The sequence below is a fragment of the Cetorhinus maximus genome, chromosome 13 (genome assembly GCF_964194155.1).
Source record: "Cetorhinus maximus chromosome 13, sCetMax3.hap1.1, whole genome shotgun sequence".
Lineage (NCBI taxonomy): Eukaryota > Metazoa > Chordata > Chondrichthyes > Lamniformes > Cetorhinidae > Cetorhinus > Cetorhinus maximus.
Window position 1 is genome coordinate 62820631 of NC_135891.1, and position 18112 is coordinate 62838742.

The 18112-nt window shown below is 41.1% G+C and overlaps 1 protein-coding gene across 1 annotated transcript; it reads right to left on the reverse strand.

Annotated features, from left to right (window-relative positions):
* Positions 1-15391: 15391 nt before the first annotated feature.
* On the reverse strand, positions 15392-16648 carry LOC144689201 (acyl-coenzyme A diphosphatase NUDT19-like). Its single transcript, XM_078556312.1, has one exon. The coding sequence runs from the start codon at positions 16630-16632 to the stop codon at positions 15463-15465; it is 1170 nt and encodes a 389-aa protein (XP_078412438.1). The 5' UTR covers positions 16633-16648; the 3' UTR covers positions 15392-15462.
* Between the last annotated feature and the right edge of the window lie 1464 nt (positions 16649-18112).

Sequence of the window (18112 nt, forward strand, 5' to 3'; positions counted from 1 at the left end):
TGAGAAATTCAAAGACATGGACTCGAAACGTTAACTCTGTTTCTCTCTCCACAGATACTGCCAGACCTGCTGAGTTTTTCCAGCATTTTCTCTTTTATTTCAGCTTTCCAGCATCCACAGTATTTTGCTTTTATTTTGGTGAGAATTTTAAATTTGACTTGTTAGGGAACCGGCAGCTACTCCCAGCGAGAATAACAAGGAAAAGATTTGAGATTGAATACTGTCAGCAGAGTTTTTGGGAGTGGTGTACTGTAATCACACGGTAGGACGGGATATCAAAGAAGATATAGTGGGACAAAAACAAAAATACCTGGAAAAACTCAGCAGGTCTGACAGCATCTGCGGAGAGGAATACAGTTATCGTTTCGAGTCTGTATGACTCTTTACCAGTCATACAGGCTCGAAACGTTAACTGTGTTCCTCTCCGCAGATGCTGTCAGACCTGCTGAGTTTTTCCAGGTATTTTTGTTTTTGTTTCGGATTTCCGGCGTCCGCAGTTTTTTGCTTTTAAGATATAGTGGGAGCTTGTCAGAAATGTACAGTGATTATCATGGGGGATTTTAATCTACATATAAACTGGAATAATCAGATGGGCAAAGGTAGCATAGATGACAAATTCATTGAATGTTTTCAGGATAATTTCTCAGCTCAGCACGTTCTGGAGCCAACCAGGAAGCAGGGTATACTAAACCTGGTATTGTGCAATGAGATAGGGTTAATTAATTAATGACTTCATTGTGAAGGCGCCCCTAGGTAGCAGTGATCATAATATGATTGAATTTTACATTCAGTTTGAGGGTCAGGAGAGTGGGTCTAAGACTAGTAGTTTAAACTTAAATAAGGGTAATTATGAGAGCATGAAAGCAGAGCTAGCGAAAGTGAACTGGCAATTTAGGTTAAGAGATAGGTCAATAGAGATGCAGTTGCAAATATTTAAGGGGATATTTCAGAATACACAAAATAGATACATTCCACTGAGAAAGAAAAATTCCAAGGGGAGGACCCACCATCTATGGTTAACTAAAAAAGTTAAAGATAGTATCAAACTTAAAGAAAAAAGTATATAATTGCACAAAGATGGATGGCAGGTCAGAAAATTGGACAGCATATAAAAAACAGCAAAGAATGACTAAAAGATTGATAAGGAGGGAAAAATTAGAGTACAAGAGAAAGCTGGCTAGAAATATAAAGACAGATAGTAAGAGTTTCTATAGTTATTTAAAATAGAAAAGAGTTAACAAAGTGAGCTTTGGTCCTATAGAGAGTGATTGTGGGGAGCTAATAATGGAAAATAAGGAGATGGCAGATGAATTGAATAGGTATTTAAATAGGTATTAACTATAGAGGATACAAATAACATCCCAGAAATGGCTGTAGGTCAGGAATTGGAAGTTATGGGCCATTTAACTAACATCTGTCATAAGAAAAATGTAAGAAGCTATTATTAAAGATGTTATGACAGGGCACTTAGATAAATTCAAGGTAATCAACACAGATTTGTGAAAGGGAAATCATGTTTAACCAATTTAGTCATTTAGTAGTACAGAACTTGAGTATTGCTCAAAAAAGAGACATGCCTAAGCTTTTTGTCTTGCACTCATCAGGACACTCAGAAGAATACCAATATAAGGGGGAAAACAACAATTTATATTGTAAGTGAAGAGAGTGCTGATTGGTTGGCAAGTGGCATTGCCATGGAGGAAGCACCACTGATGGTGACTGACCGTTAACTGCCAGGCATTGTTTGAAATTTAAACCAGGCAGCTTGACCCTGATTGGTTAAGGCATTGCCTTGAGGCATGAGTCAGCAAATGGCTGTCACTTATTTTGTTTAGCTGAAACAAGTGCAATGTTCTAGCATGTTCATGCAGACAGAAAGAACATTTACATACATTGTGCCTGTTTCAGCTAAACAAAATAAGTGACAACCATTTGCTGACTCATTCCTCAGGGCAATGCCTTGACCAATCAGGATCAAGCTGCCTGGTTTAAATTTCAAACAATGCCTGGCAGTTAACTATCAATCACCATCAGTGGTGTTTTTTTCATGGCAACACCACTTGCCAACCAATCAGCACTCTCTTCACATACAATATAAACTGTTGTCTTCTCCCTTATATTGGTATCCTTTGTTGGCCAGGGGCTGCAGCCGAACTGCTGACACAGGCAAAAGCAACTTTTGCCCTGAAGTAACCTGAGTCCAGTCACTGGCCCGAGCTGGCTGGAACTGGTTTCAAGTAGTTGAGTTTCTTGGAAAACAAAGGGAATGTGATAAGACACAAGTCCTTATTTAGGAAAGGAGTAATGAGGTAATGTTACCTAAGTTCTTGGGACAGAGCCAATGAGAAGATGCCACAGACTAGGCAAGCAAGCCTAAACCAACGGGAGAGAGACAGCACAGCTTGAAGAGATAAGATTCAGTATAAGAGTGGAGAATTTCGGGCATGGAGCCAGTGAAAACTCCGGAGACCAACCATCGCAGAAGCGGAAGAACCTACGTCATCAACGTAGAGACGACATTGAAAGAGAGAGAGAACGGAACACCTGGCCAGCGTCAGTTCTCCTTTTCGGGTATTAGCTTTTATATTCTGTGACCACTCAGGGATTGTCAGAGGAACCTAGTGGGTGTGCGTTTAGATCCTAATTTGGGTATACGACTGTATAACCTAGTACAAACTGCATGTTTATATCTAACCAGACGTATAAGCTATATGTGTATGATCTAACAACATGAATAAAGCGAATTTAGAGTTAAGAGAGAATTGACTCTTCTCCTTTGTACTAAGCCAATAACCGTTACCGGTGACCTCCGGCAACACCTTGCAAGTTTCCTGAGTGTAAGATGAAAAGCTTAGATATGTCTCTTTTTTCAGCAATATTTAACCAATTTATTGGAGTCTTTTGAAGATGTAACTGGTGCTGTGGATAAAGGGGATCAGGTGGACATACTGTACTTAGATTTTCAGAAGGCATTTGATAAATTGCCTCATCAAAGTTTATTGCAGAAAATAAAAGCTCATAGTGTTGGGGCTAACATATTGGCATGGATAGAAGATTGGTTAGTTAACAGGAAACAGACAGTAGGCATATATGGGTCATTTTCTGGTTGGCAGGATGTGACAAGTGGTGTGCCACAGAGATCAGTGCTGCGGCCTCAACTCTTTACAATTTATATAAATGATTTGGATGAAGGGACCGATGATATTGATGCTAAATTTGATGACACAACAATAGGTAGGAAAGTAAGTTATGAAGAGAATGTAATTAGACTATAAAAGGATATAAATAGGTTAGGTGAGTGGGCAAAGAAATAGAAAATGGAGTGTAATGTGGGAAAATGTGAGGTTGTCCATTTTGGCAGGACGCATAAAAAAGAAGCATATTATCTAAATGGTAAGAGATTGCAGAGCTCTGAGGTGCAGAGGGATTTGGGTTTCCTAGTGCATGAATCCCAAAAGGTTAGTGTGCAGGTGCAGTAAGTAACTAGCAAAGCTAATAGAATGTTATTGTTTATTGCAAGCAGAATTGAATACAAGAGCAGGGAGATTATGCAGTTATGTAGGGCATTGGTGAGACCACACTTGAAATACTGTGTACAATATTGGTCTCCTTATTTAAGGAAAGATGTAAATGCATTGGAAGCAGTTCAAAGTTTACTAGATTAATACCTGGAATAGGCGGATTTTCTTATAAGAGAAGGCTGGACAGCTAGGCTTATATCCACTGGAATTTAGAAGGGTAAGATTGAAACATATAAGATCCTGAGGGGACTTGACAGGGTGGATATGGAAGGGATGTTTCCTCTTGTGGGATAATCCATAACTAGGGGCCACCGCTTAAAAATAAGGGATTGCCCATTTAAGACAGAGATGAGGAAAAACTTTTCCTCTCAGGGGGTTGTGCGACATTGGAATTTGGCAGTCTTTGAATATCTTTAAGGCAGAGGTAGATAGATTCTTGATAAGCAAGGTGGTGAAAGATTATCCAGGGTAAGCAGGAATGTGAAGTTGAGGTTAAAATGAGATCAGCCATGATCTTATTCAATGGCAGAGCAGGTTTGAGGGGCCAAGTAGCCTAATCCTGTTCCTAATTCATATGTTTGTATGTTGATGAGCTGAAGTTTACAGAAAGTGGAGGATGAGAGATCCAGCAGAACATTGGAGCAATCCAAACCAGACATGCCAAAGGCACAGATGATGGTTTTGGGAGAAGATGGCCCGAGGTAGAGGCAAAGGCAGGTGTTACAAAGGCAGAAGTAGGCGATCTTCACACGATGACACACATCATGGGACCAATGAGCCAACAGGACATTTTAGACAAAGTTAATTGGTAATTTCAGTGAGGGATCACACGATGAAAAGTGATCAGCATATGGTAAAAATTCAAATTGGATTTACATACTGAAGTTTGAAACTGGTGTCTTAAACTTAAATAAAATCAATTACATAAGTATGAGGAATGAGTTGGCTGAAGTACATTAGATTTGAAAGAAAGTTAGATGAAGGGTTTTTTTTTAATTCATTCATGATATGTGGGCATCGCTGGCTAGACCAGCATTTATTGCCCATCCCTAATAGCCCTTGAGAAGATGGTGGTGAGCTGCCTTCTTGAACCACTGCAGTCCATGTGGTGTAAGTACACTCACAGTGCTGTTAGAGACGGAGTTCCAGGATTTTGACCCAGCGACAGTGATGGAACGGAAAAATAGTTCCACATCAGGACAGTATGTGGCTTGGAGGGGAACTTCCAGGTGGTGGTGTTCCAATGCATCTGTTGCACTTGTCCTTCTAGATGGTAGTGGTCATGGGTTTGGAAGGTGCTGTCTAAGGAGCTTTGGTGAGTTCCTGGACTGCATCTTATAGATGGTACCCACTACTGCCACCATGCATCAGTGATGGATGGAGTGAATGTTTGTGGATGTGGTGCCAAAAAAGCGGGCTGCTTTGTCCTGGATAGTGTCAAAATCCTTTAGTGTTGTTGCAGCTGCATTCATCCAAGCAAGTGGAGCGTATTCCATCACACTCCTGACTTGTGCCTTGTAAATGATGGACAGGCTTTGGGGAGTCAGGAGTGAGTTACTCACCACAGGATTCCTAGCCTCTGACCTGCTCTTGTAGCCGCAGTATTTATATGGCTAGTCCAGTTCAGCTTCTGTTCAATGGTAACCCCCAGGATGCTGATAGTGGGGGATTCAGCAATGATAATGCCATTGAATATCAAGGGGCGATGGTTAGCTTCCCTCTTGTTGGAGATGGTCAGTGCTTGACACTTGTGGGCACGAATGTTACTTGCCACTTGTTAACCCAAGCCTGGATATTGTCCAAGTGTTGCTGCATTTGGACATGGACTGCTTCATGGTATGATGGTAGATAAGCAACATCAAACATTTAAAGAAACATTTCATAGTTCTCAACAAATTTACATTCCATTGGGAAATAAAAACTCCATGGGAAAAGTGATCCAACCATGGCTAACTAAGGAGGTTAATGATATTAGATTAAAACAGGCTTATGATGTTGCCAAGCAGTGTAATAAGCCAAAAAATTGGGAGAATCTGGAAACCATCAATGCATGGCTAAAAACTTGTTATCGAGGGAGAAAATAGAATATGAGAGCAGACTAGCAAGAAACCGATTGATAGAGCTTCTTTGAGTGTGGAAAATGGAAAAGAGTAGTGAAAGTAAATGTGAATCCTTTAGAGACTGGGACAAGAGAAATTATAATGGGGAATACGCAAATGACAGGATGTTAGACAAATACTTTCTATCTGTATTTGCAGCAGAAGACAAAAACATACCTGAAATAAGGGGGAACCAAGAGCCTAATGAGCATAAGAAGCTGAAAGTAATTAATATTAGTAAAGAAAAAAGTACTGACAAAATTAATGGACTATTTAGGGCTTTAAACTATATGGGGGGGGCGGTTATAGCAAGGGGATACATAGACTTACAAAGCAAAAGGATATGGCAGCCTTGCAGGGCAGCTATTTAGGTAATGATACTCAGGGTGTGACAGGAAGGGACGGAGTGTATAAACATTAAAAAAGCAGCAAATAGGTTCAAAAGGGGAAAAAATGGTAAAAAGGTAAAGTTAATGGCCCTTTACTTAAATGCATGTAGTATTCAGAACAAAATGAATGAATTAACGGCACAAAAAGAGGTTAATGGGTTTGATCTTATGGCCATTATGGAGACATGGCTACAAGGAGATCAAAACTAGGAAGTAAATATTCAGGGCTATGTGACTTTTAGAAAGAATAGGCAGGAAGGAAAGGGTTGTGGGGTAGCTTTGTTAGTACGAGATGGAATAAGTATGATAGCCAGAAAGGATCTAGGATCGGAAGATGTAGAATCCATATGGGTGGGGGTAAGAAATAGCAAGGAAAAGACGACACTTTTGGGAGTAGTCTATGGGCCCCCTGATAGTAGCTATACTGTAAGACAGAGAATAAATCAGGAGATAATGAGGGCATGTAAAAAAGGCAGTATATTAATCATGGGTGACTTTAATCTTCATGTAGATTGGGAAAATCAAATTGGCAGAGGGAGACACAAGCAAGAATTCATAGGGTAAAATTTTTTGTTCGGCTGGTGGGCACGTGCCCAACCCAACTGAGCATAAAATGACGCGCGATGACGTTGGGCGAGCATCCCGACGTCAACGCAATACTTCGGTTGGCGGGCGTGCACCAGAGTCGGCAGTGCGCCCGCTGCCAATTAAAAGGCCTATTAAGACCATTAAAAAGTTAATTAAAAGAAATTTTTTGCTGCCTGTCCAACCTTACGGTTGGCGGGCAGGCAAAAAGGCCAAGCAGCATTTGCAATTTTTTGGAAGCCTCATCTATGGGCTGGAAAATAAAAAAGCAAATAAAAATAAATGAAAAACTTTAGTTTTTCATTAATAACATGTCCATGCTCATGTGACAGAGTCACTTGAGGGGACATGCTTCACTGAATTTTCATTTTTTAAATAATTTTTTATCATATCTCTCCATCTCTCTGAGGCAGCTCTGTGTCTCAGGAGATTATGAAGCATGCACTCGCACACATGCGAAGATCGCGGTTGCCCAGTTCGCTGACATTCCCCCCCTCCCCCCCTCCACGCAGGCAGCAGCGCTGCCGATCGCGTTTCACGCTGGGTGGGCCTCAATTGGCCCGCCAGCGTGAAATCACGGTCCGGTGCCGATACGGGCGGTGGTCAGCTTTCCGACCGCCCCTGCCTGCCCCTGCCCAACATAGGTGAAATTCTGCTCATAGAGTGTATTCGAGACAGTTTCTTAGAACAATATGTTGTGAATCCAACCTGGGATCAGGCTATTTGGTATCTGGTAATCTGTAATGAGGCAGGTTTAATGAATTATCTCAGAGTAAAGGATCCCCTAGGAAACAGTGACCATAATATGGTAGAATTTAGCATTCAGTTTGAGTGAGAAACTTGGGTCGGAAACAATTGTGCTAAACTTAAATAAGGGTAATTACAATGGAATGAGGGCAAGTTGGCTGGAGTGGACTGGGAAAGCAGTTTAGCAGAAAAGATGGTTGATGAACAATGGCAGACATTTAAGAAAATAGTTCATGACTCTCAACAAAGATATATCCCAGTGAGGAAGAAGGATTCAAAGAAGGGGATAAACTAATCACGGTTGACCAAGGCAGTATCAAATTGAAAGAAAAAACATACAATGTGGCAAAGATTAATGGTGAGCCAGAGGATTGGGGAAGTTTTAAAAACCAACAAAAGGTGACCAAACAATAATAGAGGGAGAAAATAAACTTTGAGGGTAAACTAGCAAGTAATATAAAAACAGACAGTAAGAGCTTCTTTAAATATATAAAAAGGAAGAGAGAGGCCAAAGTGAACATAGGCCACTTAGAGAATGAGGCTGGGGAAATAATAATGGGGAACCAGGAAATGGCAGAGGAGTTGAATAAATACTTTGTTTCAGTCTTCATGGTAGAAGATACTAATAACATTCCAAAAATACTAAATAATCAAGGGCAAAAAGTGGGAGTGGGGAGGAAATAAATACAATAACTATCGCTAGAGAAAAAGTACTAGGGAAACTAATGGGGCTAAAGGTCGATAAGTCCCTTGCACCTGATGGGTTGCATCCTAGGATGTTATAGGAAGTAGCTACAGAGATAGTGGATGCACTGTTAGTAACCTTCCAAGAATTCTTAGATTCTGGAAAAGTCCCAGAGGATTGGAGGACGGTCTTTTCAAAAAGGGAGACAAAAAACAGGTAACTATAGGTCAATTAGCTTAACATCTATCATTGGGAAAATGGTGGACTCTATTAAAAGGGATGTAATAGCAGAGCATTTAGAAATACATAATCTAATCAAGCAAAGTGAACATGCCTTCATGAAGGGGAAATCATGCCTAACAAATTTATTAGAATTCTTTGAGGAGGTAACAAGCAGGGTAGATAAAGGGGAACCAGGAGATGTAATGTATTTGGTACCGCACATAAGGCTACTTAATAAGATAAGAGCCCATGGTGTTGGGGGTAGTATATTGGCATGGATAGAGGATTGGCTAACTAATAGAAGACAAAGAGTTGGGATGGGGGGGGCATTTTCAGGATGGCAACCTCAACCAGTGGAGTGCCACAGGGATCAATGTTGGAGCCTCAATAATTTACAATATATATTAATTAAGAGAAGTGAATGTACTATCGCCAAGTTTGTGGATGACACAAATATAGGTGGGAAGGCAGTGATGAGGATGACACAAGGTGTCTAAAGAGGGATATAGACAGGTTAAGTGAGTGGGAAAAAACTTGTCAAATGGAATATATGGTGAAAAAATGTGAGGTTATGCACTTTGGCAGGAATAATAGAGGAGCTGAATATTACTTAAATGGAGAAAGACTGCAGAAGGCTACAGCACAGAGGGATTTGGGGGTCCTTGTGCCTGAATCACAAAAAGCTAACATACAAGTTCAACAGGTAATAGGGAAGGCAAATGGAATGTTGGCCTTTATTTCAAAGAGAATGGAGTATAAAAATAGGGAAGTCTTGCTAAAACTATACAAGGCACTAGAATACACACCTAGAATACTGTGAACAATTTTGGTTCCCTTATCTAAGGAAAGATATACTGGCATTGGAGGCAATCCAGAGAAGGTTCACTAGGTTGATCCTGGGTGTGAAGGGATTTTCTTATGAGGAGAGGTTGAGTAGGTTGGGCCTGTATTCATTGAATATTAGAAGAATGAGAGGCGACCTTATTGAAATATAAGATTCTTAGGGGATTTGACAGGGTAGATGCTGAGAGGATGTTTCCCCTTGTAGGAGAGTTTAGGAGCAGATGGCATAATCTCAGAGTAAGGGGGTGCCCATTTAAAACAGAGATGAGGAGGGATTTCTTCTCTGAGGGTAGTGAATCTGTGGAATTCTTTACCGCAAAGGGATGTAGAGTCTGGATTGTTAAGTATATTCAAGGCTGTGTAGACAGATTTTTAATCAGTAAGAAAATCAAGGGTTATGGGGAAAAGGCCGGAAAGTGGAGTTGAGGATTATCAGATCAGCCATGATCTCATTGAGTGGCAGAGCAGACTCTATGTGCCCAATGGCCTACTTCTGCTCCTACGTCTTATGGAGTAAAAGCCAACAAATCTCCTGGACCTGATGGCCTACATCCTAGAGTTCTAAGAGAGGTGATCGCTGGTGAATTGGTTTTGATCTTCCAAAATTCCCTAGATTTTGGAATGGTCTCTTCCAAAATTCCCTAGATTTTGGAATGGTCCCAGCAGATTAGAAGACAGCAAATGGAGCATTGCTACTTAAGAAACAAGAGTGTAAATAGGGAACTACAGGCCAGTTAGCCTGACAGCAGTCATTGGGAAAAGACCAGAATCTATTATTATGGAATTGGTAACAGGCGTTATGACAGCAGATTAATGGTACCAATGACCTACAGGCAATTTAAACTTTTTAAGGAAGGCCTGTGTTTTTTTCAAAAGAAATACAAGTAAAGACGCTGAGCAAAAGATGGCTGAGAATGTGCAGTGACCATGCCCTGGAAAATTCCATTGTGGATTATAATTGTCCGACTAGTCCCGAGAGAACATGGAATGTTGCACCTGAAAGGTGTCATGGACTTCTTCAGAGATTTGAAGAAAGAGAAATAGGAAAGATACAAAAGACTGAATTTTAACCTCCTGTGGTAGCAGAGACAAAAGACTGATTGCACGTCTCAGCAAACGTCCGAAATCCATCTGCTATTGATTTATATCTCAGAATGTGTAAATGGTCTGGGATGAAAGAACATGGACTTTGGGTGCAGGTCGTAGTTTTTTTTTCCCTTCTAGAATACACAGGGAAAAATCATTTAAAAAGCCGAGGTGCTGGTATGATAGCAAGGAGAAGGACTCGAGTTACCCCCCCCCACCCCCTGCAGCTTGCAGGCAATAGGATATCTCTGTCCTCTGTCTCTCTCTGTTGCTGGAGGCAAAGCTCAGCAGAAGCCACAATCTGAATGAAATAAGACAGCCTTTCAGCCACCCTGCAGAACCAAGTGTCTCTAAACTAACTGCAAAACTACCAAAGTCAGCCAATTTAACAGCCAAATGTACCACCGACACCACCTTATGGACAAGCCAAAGACTGATTCATATATTTTTTAAAACTTTTATTTGGACTCTTAACTTCTCATTTCTGATCTGTGTGTATGTGTTGTGTTTTTATTTTTTTGGGCGCTTTTGGCAACTAATAAACTTACTCTTTCTTTGACTCAAGAAAGCCTGGTTAAATTGGCTCCTTCTAAAAAATATATTTGCACTGGGAAATGGCATCAACGGGGGAAGTGATTCCTTCTAAATTAACCTTGTTGCGACCAACCAAGGGCAGTGAGCTCACTCCTCCTCACCCGGGAGAATAACAAAATTGGGGTCCCGTTCAGGAAGTTAACAAATTGGGGGAGGGGGGTACCTCGACCGGTGACCAGTCCTAGCACAGGGCACGGAGAAAGTCATAACACGATTAGGTAGTCAACATGGATTTATGGAAGGAAAATTGTGTTTAACAAATCTATTAAGAGTTTTTTTGAGCATATAATGAGCAGGGTAGATAAAGGGGAGCAGCAGATGTACTATATTTGGATTTTCAAAAGGCATTCAATAAGGTGCCACACAAAAGGATTTTACATAAGATGAGGGCTCATGGGGTTGAGGATAATATATTAGCATGGATAAAGGATTGATTAAACAATAGAAAACAGATATAGGAATTAATGGGTCATTTCAGGTTTGCTGTTACTGGTAGCGTGCAACAAATAAGTTTCAGCTTTTTACAATCAACATCAGTGACTTTGATGAAGGACACAAGTGTAATGCATCCAAGCTTGCCAATGATACAAAGCTAAGTAGGAAAATATGCTGCAAGAACACAATGAGTCTGGAAAGCAATATAGACAAGAAAGTCGAGGTGGAGTATCATGTGGAGAAATATGAGATTATTCATTTTGATAGGAAAAATAGAAAAACATAATAGTTTTTAAATGATGAGAAACAATTAAAATGTCGGTGTTCAGAGATATTTGAGTGTCCTATACAAAACACAACAAGTTAACATGCAGGAAGAGCAAGCAATTAGGAAGACACATGGTTTGCAACAAGGTGCACTAAATTGATTCCTTTAATAAGAGGGCTGTCCTTTGAGGAGAGATTGAGTAGAATGAACCAATGTTCTCTGGAGTTTAGAAGAATGAGAGATGATCTAATTGAAACATATCTTTTCTGAGCAGGCTTAACAGGGTTGGTGCTGAGAGGCTGTTTCTCTGGCTGAAGAGTCTAGAACTAGTGGTCAAAATCTCAGGATAAGAGTTCAGCCATTTAGGACGGAGATGAGGAGAAATTTCTCCATTCAGAGGATTGCAAATCTTTTGAATTCTCTACCCCAGAGGGCTGTGGATGATCAGTTATTGAGAACATTCAAAACTGAGATCAATAGATTTTTGAGCACTGAGTGAATTGAGGGACATGGAGATCAGGCAGGAAAGTGGAATTGAGGTTGAAGATCAGCCATAATCTCATTGAATGGCAGGTGGGCTGAAGGGGGCATAGGCCTACTCCTGCTCCTATTCCTCATATTCTTATGGCAGAATACGGAATTGGTAGTTCAGCTTTCGATTGAACAAGGCATCAGGTTCAGCATAAGGTGTTTGGAAGGGAAAGGGATGGAGAAGGTTGCAATGGTGGTTTATAGCAGGGTGGAAAAGAAAGGAAAAAAATGAAGTTGATTTTTCAACATTTAGCTGGAGGAAATTAAGGCTTATTAAACACTTGATGCTGTACAAGTAGTTTGATAGCACAGAAGCAGTGGTAGAGCTTTGTGGATGATGTCACCAAGAGGCAGCATCTAAATGAGGATGTGAATGAGTAAGAAGTGGATCCTTGGGAAATTCCCAATTTAACAGGAATGGGGGTGGAAAGTGAAGCCATTGCTGGAAGGTTTAAACGAATTTGGCACAGGTGTGGGAACCATGAGAAAATATCAGAGAGGAATACCAAAGTACACAGAATACTGGGAAAGATATATAGCACTAGAGTAGGGATTCCTGCTAATAAGCAAAGGAGAACGGGATCCAATTGGCGTAAGCTGACATTTTCTTCCCCTCACAGAGTGCCAAGGATCACTGTCTTAAGTGTGCTTAAACTGGAGTGCACACCATAGAGCAACAAAGGCTGAGATTTCCAAAGGGAAAATCAGAAAAACAAATGGAGTTTGAGCCTAACCAGACTGGGTTTCTTGAGTGGACCATAAAGCCATATTGGTGACTTAGATCAGGCCCAGTTGTGATACTTTCCACATTTGACATGCCTGCTGACAAATAAGGAACAACCACTTGAAGGTATCCCAGCATGAGACTGAAGGGGAAGAACATGAATTTAGAATGGTGGTACCTTTCTCAGGTACTTATTTTACACGTACAAGACAGTGTTATGTCAAACATAGAAGCAGCCATTTGGCTTAGCTAGTCAAATATCAGCGTTTACATGACATGCATTCAAATGGACTTATCCAACCTGTTCCATTTTCAATTCAACTTCATCTTCATCCGCCTATCCAATCTGACACTCGCAGCCACCAGTTCAGATACAGGCAGTACACATACCTTAATGTCTGATATAGCCGAGCTCTGAACATGGTGAATCACCAGGCAGCAGCCACATCAGGAGGAAAAGATAGTTCATGTGCCAGCTCACCAGAGGGTGAGGTCGCAGACAAGTTCTGCTGCTGAGAACACAAATGAGAACCTTGGTGGGATGGCATACAGAACGCCGATAGGCATGCACACTGAGATGCTGAGAGCATTGGCAGGCCTTACAACCTCCTGTCACTGCCATGGAGCATGGAAGAGTCTGGCTTCAACTTGGCAGTGGATATTGTGTGCAGAATTGCCCTCTTTGCAACCTCTGCTTCATTTTCCTGTTGCGTGGAAGACCCAGAGACATAGCCACTGCAGCCTCCCCAGTAAGGATGCAGTAATACTCCTTGCCAAAATCACAACCAAAAACTCACTTCAACACATTCAAAAACACTCCAGAAGTACTTCAAGATTTTGCAATAGCACATTTTATTCAAAATTACCTTGCCTGCAATTTTGATGCCTGGCATTTTAAGTAATACTAACCATGGGCCCTTGTTGGAGCTGAACATTTGTTCTTTGGTGAAAGAAAAGTGAATTTGTCCAATGGGCCTGCGAGATCCAATTTGGATGTTGGGCATCACATCCAGTAGGGTTCAGTGATGTCATGATAGAACTGCTTTACATTTTTTCTCATAAGTGGGGGACACTCACACAAGTGCCTTTCTCAGCATCAGGTGCCATGGGAGTAGCAGTAGAAGCAACTGGAGGCACAGTATGTCCCAGGAAGAGGGTGATTGGCTTCCGTAGCGCCATCCCCAACAGGGCTTTGGATCTGAATTTCCTGCCCCCAGTTTTTGAAGTCTTTCTTTGCATTTCCTCACACCAGGCAGAAACATAAGAAATCTGCATTTTACCCAAACTAAAGGCACAATAATCATCTTAATGTGTGGAACCCAACACTGCACACATATTCTAACTAAAGTCTTATTAAAGTTTTATTTAGGCTCTTCGTTACTGCTTGGCTTTTATGTTTTATGAAATCTAGAATTTCATTGGTTTACATTCCTTAGCAACCTGAGGTGATGCCTAAAGTGTCTTGTGAACATGTACGCCAAATCCTTCAACTCTTCCTCAGCAGTCTACTTCCATCCAGAGTATACCTGCTTTTTTTTTTTAAAAACCAAAAACGTATCACCACATATTTATTGATATTGAATTCTATCTGCTATTTTTAGCTGTAATTTATTGATATGTACCAGGGATATTCAGCTACACAAGGCATCACAGACAAGCACAATCTGTTCAAAGCTTGTCACTGGATAGTGATTGGACAGACATCATGGCTGACATTTTTTGCTAGACATTGAGCTTTGAGACCAATGGTAGACCCCAAAAGGATACCCAATTGGGATCAGCAAACCTAGCACAGACTCATGGACCAAACCAGGCTCCATAGGCTCAGTTACATGTTGTCCTTAGAGCTATTTCTTATTGAACCTTCAGGGAGCTTCATTGCCTATTATCTTCCATTGAGATTGAGCTTTTTAAGTGGGATATTTAGAGGATCAGGAATGTGGTCAAGAATTATCACAGGAGTATCTTCCTGTGCATGGACAGCATGGTTGTCCATTTGTAACCTGTTTCTGTCCCTTCCCTGCAGTAAGCAATATAACCAAAGGCACCTTTACATTGTGCTGGTGCTTTCGGCTTCATGAAGCATGGGATTCACATGGTCCGCTGTGAGCCAAATAGTAAAACTACTGGGACTTACCAAAACCACAGCCTGGATAATCAGAACTGAAATCGTCAGAATGTTTGTTCAGAAACAATGACATTAGTTAACTGCTGCCCTCTGAAAGTAGAAATTCATCTTCCCTTTTAAATAAACAAAATTCTGAGCTGATTTTTTTTTTGCTCACTAGCTCATGAAGCAGGGCAGCAACCTGGCTGAGATTGTTTGAACTATTTTATTTGTCACTAGGTGTTAGAATTGGGCTCTGTCTGTCAGAACCTTAGTTCAATCCTACACCTTATCTTTTCCTGTTACTGCCTCCAGATACTTCCAAGTATCCTCTATTGAATGTTCCTCCGCCCATTTGATATTCGGAAGAAATCTGCTTCTCTGGATACTCCATGTTTCACATTCACTACTAGAGTTGTTAGAACATTTTGGCAGGATTAATAGCTGCAAATTGTGGAACCACTCACTGTACCTTGGTTTTGTCAAGTGTGCCTGTTACCTCCACTGTTCTATTTGGAAAAAAACATTCAAAAATAAATTGATAATTTTCAAGAATACTCACTGATATTTATTTCAGAAAATTATTTTTGAATATTAATCGGACATTTCACAGATGACCTTTTGAGTTATAAGTTAATGGTAAGTGGGTTGACATGTTTATACGGGGGCTCAATATTCACATGCAGCGTAATATCATGCAGCTCTCTCCATTCTATTCGGTGCAGTCTGGTAACCTCCAGCCTCAATTGTTCCAGAGTTTTCGAGGAACTGATGTTCATCTCCTTTTCCCCAGTGTAATCTGGATCCTCTGGATAAAGTTCATCCCCAGGATATAGAACTGCGTAGCCATCAGAAGCAACTAGGCGAATTGGAAACCATCGCTCGCAGCCATCCAAAGCACGGTCTTGACTGAATCGCTGCAGATCTTGGAGACAGGGCAATCGGCAGAGTCTGCCCAGTTCATACCACTGTGGGGGAGGGATGAAGAATTTTCCTGAATTGTAACCTTCAATCAAATCAAGAGGGGACATCCAGTTGTAGAGGACAATTTCATAACCATCGTGCACTGTGAAAGGAATCTCTTGCAAACAACAGATGAAGAACACAGTATCAAATCGCTTTCCCTCCAGGTAAGTTGGGGTTAGCCAATTACTCCACTCCTTCAATGCCCAGATATTTGGTATACAGTTCAGCTCTCTGCACAGTTTTATAAAATTTGCTGTGTTTTTCTGCACAAGTGGCCTCCATTTTGCAAGTTCCTTCTGATCGTACTGTGTAAGTGTAATCGTCCCTTGCCCTTTCAAACATTTATCTGGGGCATTTGGCTTCACAAGTAGAATCCCTGATTCTTCAAACGTTTCCCTAATGGCACAAATACGGAAAGCTACCTCTCCAGGGATTTCAGATCCTAACCTTCCCCTGTCCATTGCAAGAATTGGTGCTCTTTTGGCAGTTTGCCTGACTGTACCTAGTTTAAAGTTGGGTGGCTCACAAAATGGCTGGAACATCTGGATCCACTCACTGGAAAAATCGGATGGGCTGATTGTACCTCCCGGGAACACCTGAGCGTGAGGCATGAAGCTGCTTTTTGCACTCCGCTGCAACATAAGTACGGTATAATCGAACACAACCGTCTCCAACCATGACTGAGTCACATTTCTCTCTCGGTTAGGCACCAAAAGTGGAGGTCGACAGGTCTGTGTACTGGTGGCATTTTTATTCACAAAGCGATTTCGGACACCAGAAGCCAAGATCACAGTAGCTGCTTCCTTCCAATATTTTAAGTCTCTATTCATCTTTGCTGCAAGAAAGAATAACCTATGAATTTATCGTTTGTCGTAGCTGGAACTGTAGAGCTGTTACAGCTCAACAGCAACCCCAAAGCCCTCCTGCTGAATCCAGCAACCCAGTGCCATTGTGCTTGAACCAGCAACCCAGTACTTTGTAGACCTTGAAAATACACCAGATTTACTGGAAACGTGTGGAAAGTAGCCATTGTAATACACAAGGACACTCACCAGCCCCAGAAAAAGAAGTGTCCCCCATCAACTATGTGTACTCCAATGATCTCAGCTCTGCAAGGTTCCCCACAAACACAATCCCAAACAAGTACAAAACCAAAATACTGCAGATGCTGGAAATCTGAAATAAGAACAAAAAAAGCTGGAACAATTCAGCATGTCAGGCAATATCTGTGATGGGAAAGAGTTAATGTTGTAGTTTGATGGGCTTTCATCAGAATCCGCTCATGGACCTGGCCATAAGACAACCAATGAAAAGGACAAGAACAGCCCATCCCTCTGCAGGTTCCTCACACACTCCCAAACACATGGGTTAGGGTGACTTAACATCAAGAATGGAACAAAAATTTGCATTAGTACAAGGCCTTTAATAATAACAGAATGTCCCGAGTAAGCTTACTTTAAATGTGCCTAAAAAAGTGATTCTTCATCTTTCACTTTACATTTTCCTTTCTCTCTATATAAAGATCAATGTAAATATAACAACTTTAATCAATATAGCATCTTTACTATAGAAAAACATCTAAAATGCCTCCTTTGGCAAAAGGAAACTGAAGATGGGCATATTAGGAAGAGTGTTCAAAAGCTGAGTCAGAGGCAGGTTTGAAGAATTTCAAAAGAGAGGAAGGTGGAAAAGCAGAGGGGTTTAGGGAGCGAATGTCAAAGCGTGGGCATAGGCTCCTGAACGCACAGCCATTCATCAGCAGGTGATGGGATGTGGGGGATGTACGAAAGACCAGACTCATTGAACAGATAGTTTGTTGGGGGTTGTTGAGATGGAGGAGGTTAATGAGATAGGGAGGGGCAAGGCCAATTAGAAATTTAAACACATGGATAAGAACTTTGAATTTAGGTGTTAAGATATAGGGAACCAATGTAGATCAGCAAATATCGTGAGAATGGGTTAGCAGGACTTGTTGTGGGATAGGATATGGGCAGCAGAGTTTTGTAAGAGCGGGGAAAGGGATAGGAATAATGGCAATGGTGCTGAGATTATGGCAAGAGTGGAAAACAACAACTTTTATAGAAATACAATGCGCTAAGGCACTTCACAGGAGCATTATAAAGCAAAATTAGACACCAAGCCTCATAAGGGAAGATGGCCCAAAGCTTGGTCAAAGAGATAGGTTTTAAGGAGTGTCTTAAAGGAAGAAATCAAGGTGGAGATTCACAAAGGCTAAGCAAAGGAATTCCAGTGTTCAGGGACAGGACAGCTGATAGCCCTGCCACCAATGGTGGAACAATTAAAATTGGG